Source organism: Peromyscus californicus, unplaced genomic scaffold (genome assembly GCF_007827085.1).
Source record: "Peromyscus californicus insignis strain IS unplaced genomic scaffold, ASM782708v3 Scaffold_4__1_contigs__length_199733344, whole genome shotgun sequence".
NCBI classification, from domain to species: domain Eukaryota; kingdom Metazoa; phylum Chordata; class Mammalia; order Rodentia; family Cricetidae; genus Peromyscus; species Peromyscus californicus.
The window spans coordinates 128,328,732-128,346,819 of NW_026294562.1; the positions used below are offsets into that span (position 1 = coordinate 128,328,732).

The 18,088-nt window shown below is 39.8% G+C and overlaps 1 protein-coding gene across 2 annotated transcripts in view; it reads left to right on the forward strand.

Moving 5' to 3' along the window:
- Positions 1 to 18,088, forward strand: part of Chd2 (chromodomain helicase DNA binding protein 2) — a 140,550-nt gene that overhangs the window by 53,035 nt on the left and 69,427 nt on the right. The window contains exons 6-14 of one of the 2 annotated variants that reach the window (XM_052713815.1): positions 1,505 to 1,612; positions 3,959 to 4,099; positions 5,641 to 5,774; positions 6,407 to 6,632; positions 7,336 to 7,436; positions 9,015 to 9,059; positions 9,234 to 9,412; positions 12,243 to 12,367; positions 16,032 to 16,248. In XM_052713815.1, the coding sequence (XP_052569775.1) occupies positions 1,505 to 1,612; positions 3,959 to 4,099; positions 5,641 to 5,774; positions 6,407 to 6,632; positions 7,336 to 7,436; positions 9,015 to 9,059; positions 9,234 to 9,412; positions 12,243 to 12,367; positions 16,032 to 16,248 (1,276 nt within the window). Of the gene's footprint in view, positions 1 to 1,504; positions 1,613 to 3,958; positions 4,100 to 5,640; positions 5,775 to 6,406; positions 6,633 to 7,335; positions 7,437 to 9,014; positions 9,060 to 9,233; positions 9,413 to 12,242; positions 12,372 to 16,031; positions 16,249 to 18,088 lie in introns of those variants that run through there. The other variant, XM_052713814.1, reaches the window with a different exon arrangement.

The window sequence follows — 18,088 nt, forward strand, 5'->3', positions numbered from 1 at the left end:
TAACAGGGCTAGCTGTCCTGTAATTCACTCTGTAGACCAGGCTGTCCTCAAACTCACAGAGATCCACCTGCCTCTGCCTCCCTGAGTGCTGGTATTAAAGATGTGCATCACCACCACCTGGCGAAAGTCTTTATTTTAAAGATAGACTGATAGGTAGAAACTAGTCACAGGGCTTACTTCTAGTATCCTTCCAAAAGTACTCAACATGGCTGACTGAAAAACTGACAGGGCTCGTTCATTAATTAATTTCATTATTTAACCAAGGCCATTTCTGTTTACCAGCTTTTGTATTCATCTCTGCATAGAGTCAGTGACATACAGTGCTGATAGAATCTGAATAATGTACATGAAAGGGTTCATTCTCCTCCCCCAAGCTTCACCTAGTTCAGGTGGAGCTGAATTGGTGGTAGTAACCAGTTAGTAACTCTTGCAGCTGTTAGGAAGGGCCTCGGGAGTCTGCAGCTCAGCCCCTTTGGGAGCAAGCCAGCACTGTTTTCTTGACTTGTCCTATGAAGAGTATCAGTTTGACTTGGAGTTCTACATGAGGCTTCTTTGTTATGACCTCTGTTAAGGGAACCTGTGGGTACAGTGATAATTGTTTTGTTCACAGAGGGATCCCAAGCATGGACCTGTCAGTTTTTTCTAGGTCTTCCATGCCTAGTAGCTATTACATACTTTGTTCACTACAGGTGAGAAATGAGCTAGCTTCCTGTAGTGTCGTGGTCAGTCTTTAGAAGTTTAAAGCTCTTAGAAGTAGAAGGACACCTGTAGGTTATGGCCCTTTCAAGCCTGGTGAGATCTTGAGAAACAAAAAACACACTTCCCTTATCTAATAATAACTAAAAACGTAGTCTTAAACAGAACAGATTGTTTAGTTGAGTGGTAGGCTCAGCACTGAAAAATAAATTCAGGGACTGTTTCCTTAATTATATTCTAAAGATTAAAACATTTCATATAGTCTGGGGTGGAGCTTAGTGGGAGAGTACTTGCCTAGTCCAGAAAATTCTCTCTCTCTCTCAATATGTTTTCAAATACATTTCTACCCAATGTCAGCATCGTGTGAATGTTTTAGGATTCCTAGCTTTCTTGTTGGTCAGTTCTTGAGTAGGAAACAAGCTCTTTTGCTAGTTCTGACGCGTGTTAAAGCTTGGGGACCTTTGTTGTGGTACGCATTCTGGATTCAGTCTTTCAGTGATACAGTGGTGAGCAAGGTAGAATGGGTCACACAGCCTTTTTCTCCCCCAGAAAAGGTCGTTTGAAAATTATACTCGTATTCTTCATTTGTATTTGTTACCAGAGTTAAACTAGTAATAAATGGTATGTACTCAGAAAGAGTAACAAAAACCAAAATTTAAATTGAGCTTAAATATCTCTCTTTTAGCATAATATCTAAAATACGTATGTTCTGTGTTTCAGAAAATGAATTTGGAATTTGTTTTTTGAGATTGTTTACCTTATGAATTCTTAAAGAAAAAAATGTATTTTGTTTTGCTTTCGATCATAGAGAAAAATGGAAACAGGACCCCTCAGAAGATGAACATGAACAAGGCACCAGTGCAGAGAGTGAACCAGAACAAAAGAAAGTAAAAGCTAGGAGACCTGTCCCCAGAAGGTATGCTGCTAGCCTGCCCAGTCTCTGCTTCTAGCTGAGCTCACTGTGGGTTACATGGGAAGGGATAGTTCGCTGGAACCAAAGCCTAAACAACACAAATTGTCCCATTGCAGGAGTTGAGTGTCTGGTTCTCTTTGTGCCAGCCTGTGTCTTGACCAAGTGTTCAAGTGACTGGACTACTGAGACCACCTTTGAGTGTTGGCAGGGATGCATGCAGTTCTGACTGGAGATACTGTTTCCCTCTTCATGTCCTGTGGGGTTTAAAGTAAATTATTTTATTGTTAGCATATATTAATTATATGTAGTAATGGATTTCTTCATTGCATTTTCATATATGCATATTAAGGGCTCTGATCATATTCTCTGACAGTGGATCTTTGGCTTTTTTTCATAACAGCCTATTTAGGATGTGTGGGATATGCAACCATATCTTCTGCTTTAAAATAGTAACAACAACAACAAAAACAACAACAACAAAAAACCATGATAAAAATGAAAAACCCTTCTTTTTTGAGGTCATATTATAGATTCTTTTTGGGAGAACTAATTCTTTGTTTTATTTATTCATTCATTCATTCATTCATTCATTTATTTATTTATGTATTTATTTATTTATTGGCTTTCTGACACAGGTTCTCTTTATTTAGTTCCGGCTGTTCTGGAACTCTGTGTAGACCAGGCTGCCCTTCTAAATGGGATTCAAGACATGTACCACAATGTCTGGCGAGAACCAATTCTTAAGATGAAAATACTCTTTTGGCTGATCCAAAGCATATTTATTGCTTATTATTCTTTTTATATAATGTTCATAACTTTAAGCAGAAAGCATAACTGTATTGAGATGGGCATAGGTTGAGAAGGCAGCAAGCTTTAATACTTTTTGATGAAACATGGCAGGTAATGATAGACATAAGAAGGCAGAAGAGATTGACTGTGAGACTCCAGAGTAATTCCGAAGTGAAAGTACCATCCAGACGTTGTTCTGAAACATGAGAAAAAGAGCCACTAGGACAGGATGTGACCTTGACTGAGGCAGGTTCAGATGAGCTGTTGTTACTCTCCTTCTCCACTGGGCTCAACGTCATTTTTTCTCAAGGGTGGCTAGATTCTGAAGACACTTTAGCATGCAGGCTTATATTCTTTTTTGTTTTTTGAGACAAGGTCTCACTGTGTTGTGTAGCTCTGGCCTTCCAGGCTTAAACTTAAACTCAAGAAAATTTAACCTCTTTTTTTTTTTTTTTGGTGTGTGTGTGTGTGTGTGTGTGTGTGTGTGTGTGTGTGTGTGTGTGTATGCGTGTTTTTGTATGCATGAGTGTGTGTGTGTGGTACATGCATATGTGTGTATGGTGGTAGGCCAGAGGTCAGCTTTGGGTGTTGTTACCCAGCTGTCCACCTTATTTTTTGAGACAGGATCTCTTACAGGGACCTGGGTCATTGATTAGTTCAGCCTGGCTGGCCAGTCCAACCCCAAAGCCTCCTCGAGGCTGGGCCTATAAGTACATGCCACCGTGTGTGGCTTTTTATGTAGAGTGTGGGGATTGAGCATGTCATCATGCTTGTGTGGCCAGCACTTGACAGACTGAGCCATCTCCCCAGTTTACAAAATAGACTTCTTTCAGTATTGAGTAGGATGGGTTCAAATTACCCCCAACACTTACTTTTTTTAATGGCCAGAGGCTAATAATAATTTTTATTGATGAATATTTATCATTGATAGTTTGATAATAGTACTAAATTTGAATCCTAATTATGTGAAACATTCTCTTCAGAATAATTCTATTCTTATTAATCATATCACCAAAACACACTCTATTTTTGTTTTGAATTTTGTCAATAAAAATGTTGTGAAGAATATGTCTTCTATTTGCATGAGTACAATGGCCCAGTTTTGTGACTTGGCCAACAAAATCTAAAGTTTTTCTTCTCTAACCATTTATAGAAAAATTTGCCAACCCCATCACAGAAAGCCTGAGTTTTGCCTCCCCTCTGAATTTAAGCTCTCAAGATTGAAGTGTCATGCAGGATTTTTGCCCAGTGTTTACTGAGTCCTTGATCATTTCTTAGGGTTTGTTAGATCGGTAGGAGAAACACTTCAATGTGATTGTACATTATCCTTTTACCCCCTTGGTTTTCTGAGAGTGTCATGTAGTAGATAGAGGTCTACTTGGAACTCCTGATCGTCTCCTGATGTCACCTCAGGAGTGCTGAGAGTCCAGGTCTGATCCCGGGCCGGGCTCCCTTTAGTGAGTTCTTTGTATGTGTACCTGCTCTGGGAAATGCCCGTATGTAGATGTGAAATAGCTACCAAGTGACAGCAAAAGCTTTGCTGTTTCTTTCTCTTTTTAGAACAGTGCCCAAACCTCAAGTTAAAAAGCAACCTAAGACTCAGCGTGGAAAGCGGAAAAAGCAGGAGTCTTCTGATGACGATGACGATGATGATGAAGCTCCCAAAAGGCAGACTCGACGAAGAGCTGCTAAAAATGTGAGGTCAGTTGTGACCCGGAAGGTCTTTGTTGATGTGACGGTAATGACATAGTTGTTTAGAACTTGGCTCTTTCAAGTTTTAGGTAATGTGATTGACAGGTTAAAAAAAAATCAGCCTGAATAGGATGCCGTGGTGCAGGCCTTTCATCCCAGCACTTGGGAGGCAGAGGGAGGTGGAGCTCCGTGAGTTTGAGACCAGCCTGGTCTACATAGCTTGTCCCAGAAAGGCCAGAGCTACACAGTGAGACCTTGTCTCAAAAAACAAAAAAGAATATAAGCCTGCATGCTAAAGTGTCTTCAGAATCTAGCCACCCTTGAGAAAAAATGATGTTGAGCCCAGTGGAGAGTAACAACAGCTCATCTGAACCTGCCTCAATCAAGGTCACATCCTGTCCTAGTGGCTCTTTTTCTCATGTTTCAGAACAACGTCTGGATGGTACTTTCACTTCGGAATTACTCTGGAGTCTCATTGTATCTATTGACGTTTGAGTATACTCATATTATGAAACTTTAGTAACAGGCTATGAGGCATTAATTGATGGTGAAATAAAGATACAGATATATTCAGATACTTTATTTGTTTAATCTAGAGAATATGTAGTACATTTACTTTCAGAGCACATGCATGTTTCTCTTGGTCTACTTAGAAATGTGAAGCTGAGCACTAGAGATACTAATTACTTGTTGGATGTTTCCAATTGGTAGTTAATGTAGGACTAGACTTAATGTGCTGATGTTTAGCTTAGCTCATTTTCTTACTGTGTTATATTTAGAATTGTGTTTTTCTGTATTTATTTTGTTGCGTTGGAGATTAAACCCAAGACTGTGCTTATACTAGACAAATGCTACTGAGCTATGCCCCCTTGTGTTTATTGTTCATGTGTGTTGTAAAGGCTTTTTTTTTTTGTTTTGTTTTGTTTTGTTTTTCTTCTCTTTTTATGTTTTTGATGTAACTCAGGCTAGTCTGGCACTTACTATGTAGTTAAAGCTATCCTGAAATTTACTGTGTAGCTCAGACCAGCCTCATGCTGTCTCTCTGCTTTCAGTCTCCCCAGTTCTGGGATCATCATAGCCAAATACATTTTATATTTTATAATTCAGAAGTGCGAATGTGAAAATTCTCAACTGTTTGGGTTAAACTAAATTTCATTTTCTTGTTATTGGGAGATAAAATTGCATGATTGAAACATTTAATCTTAGGAATATTATCTTCCTTTTGTCTGAAATATTAGCAATTTTTCTTTCATTACGAATTTTCTTTCTTTGTCATAATTTAGATAGTAATTACCTGGTACTAAATAAAGGGTATCCTTGTAGATTCCTATATCTTGCTTATACGTATAGTGTGAGCTACTCTTTAGTTTGTCTGTGGGCATGCATCAGTCATTGAAATGGGGTGAGGTAGGCATTGAGCCACCAACTGGAAAATCTGTGACTAACTTGTTGGAGTCAAAGAGTATGGTTCTGATTGCAGTGATGCTCTATAGAGATGTTGAATTCTGAAGGTACAGTCTCCTACTCATTCAGCATTATTTCTCACACAGTTACAAAGAAGATGATGACTTTGAGACTGATTCAGATGATCTCATTGAAATGACTGGAGAAGGACTTGATGAACAGCAAGATAATAGTGAAACTATTGAAAAGGTCTTAGATTCAAGACTGGGAAAGAAAGGAGGTTTGTGTCTTTGGGGAGTAAATTACTCACTGGATTTTTGAGACAGGGTCTCTGGTATCCTTGGCTGGCTTTCAGTTTGCTATATAGTCAAGGCTGAACCCCTGTCTCTACCTCCCAAGTTCTGGGATTACAGGTGTGTACTACCATGGCCAGTATATGTATTGCTGGATTGCCGGTGGTTGAATCAGGCCTTGGTGCTGCTCACCTAACCACCCCCCCCCCTCAGCACACCCCTAATCTGGTTTATTTGAGGGTAAGACAGTTAACATAGCTTTGGGAGGGTGAGCAGGAGAGGATGTTTGATTTCTTACTCTATTCTTAGAGGAGGAGATCTGCTTTTTGAGGTAGTCAGGACTAAAAAGAAGGATGCTGCTCTTTGGTTTTTATGGTGTTTGCACAGAAGATTTGCTTGACTTCACCTGCAAGTTTGCATATGCTTTAAGGTAAACAGTAGCATTTTCAGGCTATTTGAAATTACTGGATCCATCCTGTAAATGGACTGACTTACTGCACTGATTGTAATTGAATAATAAGTTGACTGTTTATTGTAAGTCAGAGACATTCGGTTTATTCAAGAAGAGATTCTTCTCGGCAGTTGCTGAACTGGAGATCTTTTTTGTTGCCTTTTGTAGCCACTGGAGCGTCCACCACTGTGTATGCTGTTGAAGCTAATGGAGACCCGAGCGGCGACTTTGACACGGAGAGGGAGGAAGGGGAAGTCCAGTACCTTATCAAGTGGAAGGGCTGGTCTTACATCCACAGCACATGGGAGAGTGAAGAATCCTTACAACAACAAAAAGTGAAGGGCCTGAAAAAACTGGAGAACTTCAAGAAGAAAGAGGATGAAATCAAACAATGGTATGTTACCTGCTGCAGATAAAAGTGGTGTTTCTAGTCTAAGGGAAGGGAGCTTTTCAGATGTGTGGAGAACACTGCTCTCTAGGATTTCAGATTTCGCCTTGATCATGTGATCAAGGAACACTGAGCAGTCTACAGTTCTGTAGATGACAGTAGATGCTTCCATATATGTCTACTAAATTCTCAGATTTAACAAGGACAGCTAGCTCACTGAACATTGGCCACATTTTCTTTAAGTATGTTGATTGTGACAGTATAACTGTGAGATTTGTTTGTTTGTTTCATTAACTGTTTTGTAGATGGGAGAAGTGAGATACAGAGTCACTGCAGGTGAATCAGTGATTGAATTTAGACAGCTGTGTGTAGAGCTGTAGCATGACCATGTTGTCACTTTCTTTTGATTAGGCTGGGGTGGCTTATATGTGAAAGTTAATATTCTAGAACCCTCTGAGTTATGATATACTTACATACTTACAGTTATTCTTGGTTTTAATACAGTTTGCAGAAATGATGTGAAGGATTTTTCTTTTTTCTTTTTTTTTTTTCTTGTCTCGTTTAATTGCTGACCTGTTAGTAGTGAAGATTACTAAAGGGGCACATGGAAGCAACTAAGTTTACATTTGTACTTCAAACGTTTGCTCTGACATATGTATAGATCTCCAAGATCTAATTGGTATATGCTTGTTTTTGGTCTTCTGTCTAGGTTAGGGAAAGTTTCTCCAGAAGATGTTGAATATTTCAATTGCCAACAGGAGCTGGCATCAGAGTTGAATAAACAGTATCAGATAGTAGAAAGAGTAATAGGTAAGTTCATGAAAACTCACTTTAGTCATGTATAAACTTGGAGAACATGACCTTTGGCTTTGGATAATATAAATTTATAAAATGCATTTTATAGGTTTACTTTTTGAGATTAAACAAAGGCCTATGTTTATTTTGAAGGGAGTGTTAATAATTATTGCTTGTAGATTTGGGTATGGGGGATGAGAGACAGAAATGTTAAGGATGTTTGGCTTGTAAGATTTCTTAAGAGAATATAGTCACCACTCACTGAAGTGGAAAGATCAAGGGAAGAACTGATCTTTGGATTTGAAATCAAATGCTTTGGTTGGTAACTGTTGTATCTGAGAGACAAGTGTTGTTTGAGGGCTCCCACGTATATTTCTTCACTTGGTGACTTGGAGATATAGCTAGGTATTGTCGGTGTATAGGTAGTACTTAAATTTTGAAATTTACTGAGGCCATGAGAGAGTACACATTGTGAGAAGAGAAAGTCTGAGAACATTCTAGCATGTTTTCACGAGACAGGAGGAGTAGGCAGTGATCTAAGAGGTGAGCTAAGAGAGATTGCTGCAGTGGAAGTAGGTGATTGACATGGAATACTAGTCCTGGAATTGATCCTTGAATTTGGGAGTGGGGCTGCCTGGCATCAGTGAAATGGCAACAGGAAACAGCTGTTGACAGGATAGGTCTGATTGAGGGGCTGATTGGGGACCCTCAGGAGAGACTGAGAGGTGGTTTTGAGTGTAGATTCAGTGATGGTTTATTTTATAAAGTAACAGAACCATTTTTACTCTTTCAACTAAAAGTTCTTTGTTTGGGGAATTACTTAGTCTTTAAAACTTGTGGAGAATGAAGCTATAAGAAATGCAAGCTTCTAGTTAAGGCTTTTCTAATTGCTTCATTGAACCTCTAAATGAAGAGATCGCTCTGTGAAATAGTATGTCATTTTACTGACTATACAAAGTCTGTGCCTCAAATTTTCTTTTATATCAGTGATATACACACTGCAAACACGTGACATTTCACACTCTCCACAGCCCCGGTACCCTTGGCTTAGGAAACAATGCCCAGGAAGTCTTCAAACATTCATTGACATTGGCCATGGAATTTGTTTTCCATCACACATTTCTGTAGTTTGTTCAGTGGTCTTACTAACCCAGAAAAGCTCTTCTATTTAAAAATATTTTTAATGTATTTGAAAAGAAAAATAACAGAGTAATAGGATGATAGTCTGGCAGCCAGGTTAGAATAGGCTTCTTTTAAAATATGAGATAAGTGAGCACATATTCTTACTTGTAAAATCTTTTTTAAAAGTTTTTTATTTTTTATGTGTGTGGGTGTTTTGCCTGCATGTATACCTGTGTGCATTGTGCATGCTTTGTTCCTGAGACCAAAAGAGGGCTTCAGATCCCCTGGGCCTGGAGTTACAGACAGTTTTGAGCTGCCATGTGGGTGCTGGGAATTGAACCTGGGTCGTCTTGGAGAGCAGCTAGTGCTCTTAACCTCTGAGTCATCTTTCAGCCCCTTCCTTGTAAAATCTGTTTCTTCTCCTTTCTTGGTATATTTATAAATTTTCTGTCTTATTTTATATTTGTTTAGCTGTGAAGACAGGTAAATCTGCATTGGGCCAAACAGATTTTCCAGGTGAGTAACACATCTTATATAGTAAATGTTCAAAATTTATGAGCACATTGGGATTTGCAGATTATTTATAGTTTTGCCATATGGTGTTCATTAGTTATATATATATTAAAAAAGAATATCACTTCCTACTTTTAATTTGACATTGTTTGATAAATTTTTTTATACATGATATAGCTCATAGTCGGAAGCCAGCGCCTTCAAATGAGCCTGAATATCTATGCAAATGGATGGGACTGCCCTATTCAGAGTGTAGCTGGGAAGATGAAGCCTTGATCGGAAAGAAATTCCAGAATTGTATCGACAGCTTCCACAGTCGTAACAACTCCAAAACCATTCCAACAAGAGAATGCAAGGTTTGGCGATTGTTGGCTTTTGTTTTTTCATTTTTTTTTTTTAATATTTTTATATTTTGTTTTTCTGAGACAGGGCCTCTTATGTTGCTCTGGCTGTCCTGGAACTCACTGTGTAGATCAGACTGGTCTGGAACTCACAGAGATCCATCTGTTTCTGCATCCTGAGTGCTGGAATTAAAGGCGTGCACCACCACACCCAGCCTACTTATATATACATATTTATTTATTTATTTTTGTGGAAAGGTGTAATCAAAAGGTTAGTTGTCTAAATATATAGAAGCAAAAATAGAACAAGAATGAGTAAGGATTTAAAAGTAACATTAAATATAAATGATTACTGCATGAACTGGGTATATTGCTCAGTTAGTACCTGGCATGTGTGCAGCCCTTGGGTTTGATTGCCTAACATCACACCAAACTGGGCTTCATTGTGCATGCCTATAATCCCAGCGTTCTGGAGGTAGAGGCAGAGGGATCAGAAATTCAAGGTCATCCTTGTAGTGAGTTCAAGGCCATCCGGGTTTACACATGACTTTTTGGCTCAAAGGCAAAAGAAAGCAAAAGGAGAGGATGAGGGGCTGGAGAGGTGGCTCAGAGCTGAAGAATGCTTACTGCTCTTGGAGAAGACCCGGGTGTGGCTCACAGCTGCCTGTGACTCTAGTTCCAGGAAATCCAGTGCCTCCGACCTCTGAAGGATTCTGCACGCATGTGGGAAACACCAGTGTATATATATACACACACACACTTATACACACAATTTTTTAAAAAGAGGACCAGTTGTATAATAACTTTGCTGGTTTCTATAACTTGCTGCTTTATGGAATTAGATATATTGTTAGAAATATTTGAAAATAGTTAACTTTAAAACATACAGGAAAGATGTCTCTGAATTTTAAATCAGAAACTGAATATACAGACTTTTTATTGCTGGGTTATACAAGTCTTTCTCCTTTATTGAAATTGTTGAGATCTAGATGTATGCTTGGTTCCTTGGACTGTATCTTAGAGAAGTTGAAGTTCATGTTTAAAACATCATATACCTGTCTGTGAAGGCCAGCATGAGGTCATCACTCACATGAGTGTGGTGGAGAGGCCATGGTCAGAACAGAACAGAGGTGGAGGTCACAGCTCTGGTGGGCATTGAAGAGGTTTTCAGAGGAAAGCAGCCTCTGCCCTTGAAAAGTGGATTGCTGCTTAATAGTATACAAGAAAGGGCCCTGGGGCCTGGAGAGTTGGGGTAGTGGTTCAGAGCAGTTCTTGCTCTTGCAGTGGCTTCAATTCCAGCACCCACATGGTGGCTCACAACCATCTGTAACTCTAGTCTCAGGGGATCTGACACCCTCTTCTGACCACCTCAGCTACCAAGCACATGTGTGGTGTACGTACTTCAGGCAAAACACTCAGACACATAAATCTAAAAAAAATTTTAAAAAGAGAAAAAGACCCCAGGATTGACTTCTCATAAAAGGTACCAAAAGAGCCGGGCGGTGGTGGCGCACGCCTTTAATCCCAGCACTCGGGAGGCAGAGCCAGGCGGATCTCTGTGAGTTCGAGGCCAGCCTGGTCTCCAAAGCGAGTTCCAGGAAAGGCGCAAAGCTACACAGAGAAACCCTGTCTCGAAAAACCAAAAAAAAAAAAAAAAAACCAAGAAAAAAAAAAAAAGAAAAGAAAAAAAAAAGGTACCAAAAGAATTTTGTAGTCGAAAACTTCTGGATCTGAAGACATTGCTGGGTAGATTTCCTTCAAAGTACGTGTCTTGACTGTTGAAGGAGTTTTCAACAGTTTTGGGGGCCTTGAATGGAGAGAAGCAGGTTGTGATCAGTCTTTTATTTAAAGACTTCAGCCATTGGCAGTGAGTAGGGAACTGGAGCCGGAAGCTCCATCTAGTAGTGTGTCATAGAAGTCAGTAATTGAAGAGTGTGTGGAGGGCCAATTAGCTGAGGCCTGGAAAGGTTATAGACACGAACCATCATGAAGCCAGTTTGTCGGGAGTGGATGGATGGCTAGTGTGTGGAAGGTGAGTGGGAGGGGTCAGGTTGTATTCACTGTCCCCTCACACAGGAGAATCGAAAGTACTGATGACCACACAGTGAGGGTGACAATTCCCGGAATGGGGAAGGGCGCCTTGCAGAAAGACATAAGTGCTGAGTGAATTTCTCCAACAAATTCACTGTATAGCTACATATGCTCAGACTTTGAAAAGTCCTGAGTAGAGACTTGCATAACTTTGAATGCATGGTTCCCCAAACTGATGAGGCTGCAGAATCTCCATTTTGTGTGAGCAGTAGACTTGGCCTCAGTAGAATGTAAGTTTTTAAATGCTCAGCAGTGGAAAGAGCAACCTTTCCTTCTGAAAACTAAACTATCAAGGTTGGGCTCAATGTAAGTGGGCTGAATCGCAGAGTTCCCAGGTACAGTAATTATAGGATTACTTCTTCAGCAGCTCTCAGTGACAGACTTCCAGAGTGGTAATGTACTGTTTAGAAAAGGTGACATCAAGGTAACTCTGTTACTGTGCCACACAGTAAAGGAAGAGATAATAAAGAGCTAATGGATGTCTACAAATTTATCTCAGAAAAAGTTATTTAAAAATACTTGATTTTAGGATGAACTCTGGGAACAGAGAGAGTACTTGGATAGGTAGGATGGGGTTACCATTCATACCTGAAATTAAGCTTTTTTTTTTTCCATAGAGTACATAAAATATGGTTAAGATGGTAACGTAAGAACAGGGAAATTGTTCTACAGTATATAAAATATGGCTAACATTGCATTTTAAGAGCAGGGAAAATGTTCTAAGACATAGGTTTTGTTAATTTTTGTTTTTCAGGCACTAAAGCAAAGACCACGATTTGTAGCTTTAAAGAAGCAGCCAGCATACTTAGGAGGGGAGAATCTGGAGCTCCGAGATTATCAGCTAGAGGGTCTCAACTGGCTTGCTCACTCCTGGTGCAAGTAGGTAGAAGATAATGGCTAGATTTTTCTCTACTGTGTTTGGCTTATATTTATCCTAAGTGCTAAGTTCTGGGGACCATTTAGGCTTTGAGAATTTAAGTGACTTAAGGTAAATGGGATTCCTCTATCATTATGTGATGCATCATGTGAGAGCTTCTTTTAATGCTAGTGACAGATTTCTTTGACACATAAAAAAGGAGTTTTTATTTATACACAAGCACACGCATGCGCGCGCACACACACACACAGATACACACACAGACATACACACACACACACAAAACAAACACAGACACAGACACAGAGTATGTGTTTTCCTGCATGTATGTCTGTGTGCCACTTATGTGCCTAGTACCCACAGAGGCCAGAAGAGGGCATCAATATCCTGGAACTGGAGTTACAGATGGTTGTGGTCTGCCTTGTGGGTGCTGGGAATTGAATCAGGTCCTCTGGATGAGCAGCCAGTGCTTTTAGTCACTGAGCCATCTCTCCATTCCCACCCTTTCTTTGTGTCTTCTTTTTTTTTTTTCTCCCCTAGACTGGGTTTCTATGTGTAACAGCTCTGGCTGTCCTGGAACTCGTTGCATAGACCCAGGCTGGCCTTGAACTCACAGAGATCCACCTACCTCTGCCTCCTGAATGCTGGGATTAAAGATGTGTGCCACCATGCCTGGCTTGTGTCTTCATTTTTTATAGTAAAGCAGATATCTTTATTTCAGAATTAAAGTATAGCTTGGAAAATAACAATATTCAAATTTATCCTCAATGTTAGGAGATGGTCTCTAGTTACACATCTGCAATGACTCCTTCCCAAGTCAACTGCCTACTGTACTTGTCTTATCAGGTGAACGTAGTATTTAAGACTCTGGAGAAAAGTCCGTGGGTGAGCTGCAGTTTGGGTGACTGAGAAAGTGGGTCACAATCATTTGGGCTGCTAAAGATGATTTTCCTTAACCCTCCACCCCTGCTCATGGAGGCAAACCTAATTCAATGCAGTGGGAGTCGTGTAGACACAAATAAACAGATGTGAATGTGGGTGGGGGACTTCGGAAGAAGGGGTTTGGTTTGGCGGAGGGGTATGGGATAAGAGAGAAATGGAGGGATTGATCAAAGAATATTATGTGTATGAAATTATCAACCAAATACTTTTTAAAAAACAATTTTCCTTTCAGAAGCTAGTAAGTCTTACTCTTTTAAAGGATCAGTAAGAACTTAGATGTAACTAAAGAGTTAGTATGAGCTAGCCCCTTTTTATTTTATATATACAGTGTTCTGCCTGCATGTTTGCCTACAGACCAGAAGAGGGCACCAGATCTCATTACAGATGGTTGTGAGCCACCATGTGGTTGCTGGAAATTGAACTCAGGACCTCTGGAAGAGCATCCAATGCTCTTAACCTCTGAGCCATCTCTCCAGACCCAATTGATGGTTCTTATGAGCAAGGACACTATGAGCTTCCTCCAGAGTTGTATAATATTTGCTATTTTTTTTTTTAAATAAAGATTCCCACTGTGTAGCCCTGGCTTGCCCTAGAACTCACTATGTAGACCAGGTTCTCTGTAAACCCAAAGAGATCTGCTTGCAATCTTAGCAATTAAATGCCTTGATCTTCTAGCTAGACGTTAACTTTTATTTTACTTTTAGTGTTCTGGTTCACTAGTGAAGCATGTATACGTATAAACATCAGTTCATTTGGCACCAGAAGTCTTCGGGTTGACATACAGTCGCAGTAGCATGAGCGTAGCTGAAGGAGCAAAGACTGGGCTGCTGGGGTGGAATCGTGTCTCCAGGCACACGGACAAGAGCACAAATGCCCCAAAGTCTCTGTGCCTCAAGCCCCACTTGTCAAGATTCCAAGATCCTGGTAGTGCAAAGCCCCACCTCCACAGCTCCTAAACAGCCTCTAGCTGTCACAGTCCCTTTTTGGCTGTACCTCATGCTGCTTCTACTTCCAAACAGATGTACTGATGTTTGCTTTACCTGCAGAGACATGATGAGCAACTACAGTTAAATCTTCCAGATGTTTCTGGGTTAGAGTCCAAAAAGGTAGGAAGGAAGGGAAGAATGACCAATAGCCCTTTTTAAGCTAGGCTGGGCAGAGCCCCCCAGAGGGACTGTCAGCACTTTCTTCCCGTCCTCAGGCTTTGAAAGCAGGAAAGAGAGCTCGGAGGTAGTCCCCTGTTAAAGATAGCAAGCAGAGGGCACAGGAGAGCAAGCAGCTGAGGGATCAAGCTGAGTTGATGGCACTGGGATTGGGCCATGTACATATTCTGGTTTGGGAATGACCCAGATGAGCTACAGTACTCAGAAACAGCACAAAGCCACAAACAACAAGCAAATTCAGAGCTGTGAGGGTCCTTGGTAGCCCCACAGTTCTGATACTGGGGGAAATCCATAACCTCAGCTAAAGGCAGACATGTTATTTTTATTTATTGATCTTTTAAAAGTTTGCTTACATTGAATGTATACCTGCCTATATATATATACCTGCATGTCTGACATGAAGGAATCCTGTCTTCCCGTGTGGGTTCTGGAGACTGAGCTTACGTGGTTAGGCTTTTGTGGCAAGTGAGCCATCTCACTGGCCCTTAAAGAACCTTTTCAAAATGTTTACAGACTATATCATACATGGATTTCTAATTTCCTGTCATGGGCTAATTTCTGTTTCCCAAACATACCTACCTAACTTCGGTCATTTTCTTCATCTGTCTTTGTTTTTTTTACATGTGTACAGTTAAAAAAACAAACATGGAAATTCAGCCTATTTTCTAGTACATTCTTTTTTTTTTTTTGGTTTTTCGAGATAGGTTTCTCTGTGTAGCTTTGCACCTTTCCTGGAACTCACTCTGTAGACCAGTACATTCTTTCTTAAACTGTCCTTGAACACTTGCAGAGGTTGAATGTACAGAATCCTCTCTTACTAGCTCTTCAAGGCAGAGGCAGGAAGATTGCAAATTCCAGATCAACCCCACCAACATAGTGGGACTCTGCTTCATAAAAACAAAACAAAACAAAACAAAAACTAAAACAAACCCCTCAGAATCCTGCACTCGTTCTTGAATATGAAACATATTTAAAACAGATCCCCTTTGCTAGAACATATAAGACCCTGGGCTCTATCTCTAGCACTACAAACAAACAAATCAAAGCCCTTTACACCCTGCATCAAGTAGGTCTATAAAATAGTAGATGTGGTATTGGACAGTCAAGTGGAATGCAGTGGAATGGGGAAGGCAATTTGAGCAAAGGCACATAACTGTTGGGATATAGTCTCCAGCAGCATAGCCAGTTTACTTGTTTTGTATATTGATGAACCCAAGGCTATATGCTTGTATGCATCTGTGATAAAACCTGTCTTCTCTATTAGAAGGGGTAGCCCATGGAAGACAGTGTAATTCAGAGCCTCATTTGTAAGATAGAAACAATTAGAGGAGCCTGTGTAATCTAAATCTTGAGTAGACTTCCAGATCGATTTGCCTGGTCTGCTGTTTCTGTCTTCTGCTTTCTTCCTTATTTAGGAGGATTAAGTCATTGAAGATGAGGAGAAGTTCGTTGAAGGGTCAATCTGATGCCTTTCTCTGCTGATACTGTCAAGTGTGTTATTTGTACACATAATGTTTTTCTCATGAACTAATAATTACTTTGTATTTTTTTCTTATTGCAGAAGTAACAGTGTAATCCTTGCTGATGAAATGGGCCTAGGAAAGACCATCCAGACCATATCATTTCTCTCCTACCTGTTCCACCAGCACCAGCTCTATGGACCCTTTCTCATAGTCGTCCCCTTATCCACCCTCACTTCATGGCAGAGGGAGTTTGAAATCTGGGCACCAGAGATTAATGTAGTGGTTTATATAGGTGACCTGATGAGCAGAAATACGGTATGTAAACAAAAAAAGTTGAAGTAGTATGTGTGTTAAAAATGTATTTTAGAAATTGGCTGATAATGTTTTATAGATGTATTAGTAAACTCTTTAGTAAAATCATTCACACATACCGGGCAGTGATGGTGCACCCCTTTAATTCCAGCACTGGGAGGCATAGGCAGTTGGATCTCTGAGTTTGAGGCCAGCCTGGTCTAAAGAGCAGGTTCCAGGACAGCCAGAGCTATTACACAGAGAAACCATGTTTCGGGGGGAAAAAAACAAACAAACCAAAAAAACTATTCACACACTGTGTACTATGGGCTCAGTACTTGGAGGTCTGTCAAAATGCAATTCATATATTCTTTAAAACATTGAACGAGGTGTATACTACTGAGTTTTAAATCAGCAATAATTGCGTGAGAATTTCTTAGTTGGATTGCACTATTTTCTCTTCCCTCCTTCCCTTCCTCCTATGTCTCACTGTGTAGCTTAGGGTAGCCTCCAACTTGTGGCAATCTACCTGCCTCAGCCCCCTGAGAGCTATGATTATTGGCATGCATTACCACTACTAGTTTGATCTTTATCTTTAAGATTACCTTTCCTTATGGAAAATTAATATCTTTGCTGTCTTACCCAAAATGTTATTAGGAAGACTTGAATTCTTAGAATTTATTTCCCAATCTCTTAAAACAGTTTCATAACTTACAAGAAAGAAATAAAAATAAAGGAAAACAATACATTTCTAGGGCTGCAGAAAAGAGAATTATTTGGTATGAAATATTGACTTGAGCATCATGAAATTAACACACAGTGATGTAAATTTGTCTTTGTTTATAAAAACATTTTTTGAGAAATAGGATTTTTTTTTGAGTATATACTGTGTGTTAGTTCTTTTGCTGGGTGCTTTTATGTGTGTCCCTGTAACCTTTGTGGTAGTCTTCAAAATTGATGGCAGCAAATATCTGACAGCCTGCTAAAGATAACTGTTTAGGGTGTTTGTCTAGTCCTTGTTTTTAGACGGCTATAATGGCAGAACTGGAACTCAGCTCACCAGACACAAGTCGGGAGTTTGGCTCTCATGCCCTTCTATATTAACATGTTTTTTGGAGATTGCTTGTAGTAAGAGTGGGTCACCAGGAATCTTCAAAATTTTAGATAAGTGCTCTAAACACGTTTTCATGGATTCAAACTTGTTTTTATTAAATGCTGTCATTAAAAATGATCTGACGTGGTTGGGTTGAAGCTGTAGCTCTGTGATAGACCCTAGCATGCTAGACCCTGGGTTTGATTGCCAGCCCTGCAAGCAAAACAAAATGAAAAAATTATCTGATTATAAAGAATATTAGGCTTCATTGCCATAAATTTGACTTTCTAAGACTGTTTATTTCTAAGACTACAGCAGTTCTTAGTTCCGTTAATTTGTTCGTTTTTAAAGGAGAAAGCAAGCAGGGATTTTGCTTTATGCCATGTAATTAGTACTCCTTCTCTTTAGTCTTTGGTGTGGTAAGCACCTTACTCATTGTCTTGATTTCTGTTTCCAAGGTCAACAAACCGTAGAAACTTTGTTAGTAGTCATTGTATTTGCAGTGTTTCTGGTTTGTTTTCAGAATGCATTCATTAATTTTCCAGTTTCTTCATATTCTCAATATTTCCTACTTACATTAAGTTTTATTTTCACTCTGCAAAATTCCTTTTCTTTAAATAAAAAAAAGGGCTGCAGAGATGGCTCAGTGGTTAAGAGTATTGACTCCTCTTCCAGAGGAACCCGAATTCAATTCCCCAGCACCCACATGGCAGCTCTCAACTCCCTGTAATTTCAGTTCCAAGGGACATGTCACCCATGGCAAAACATCAA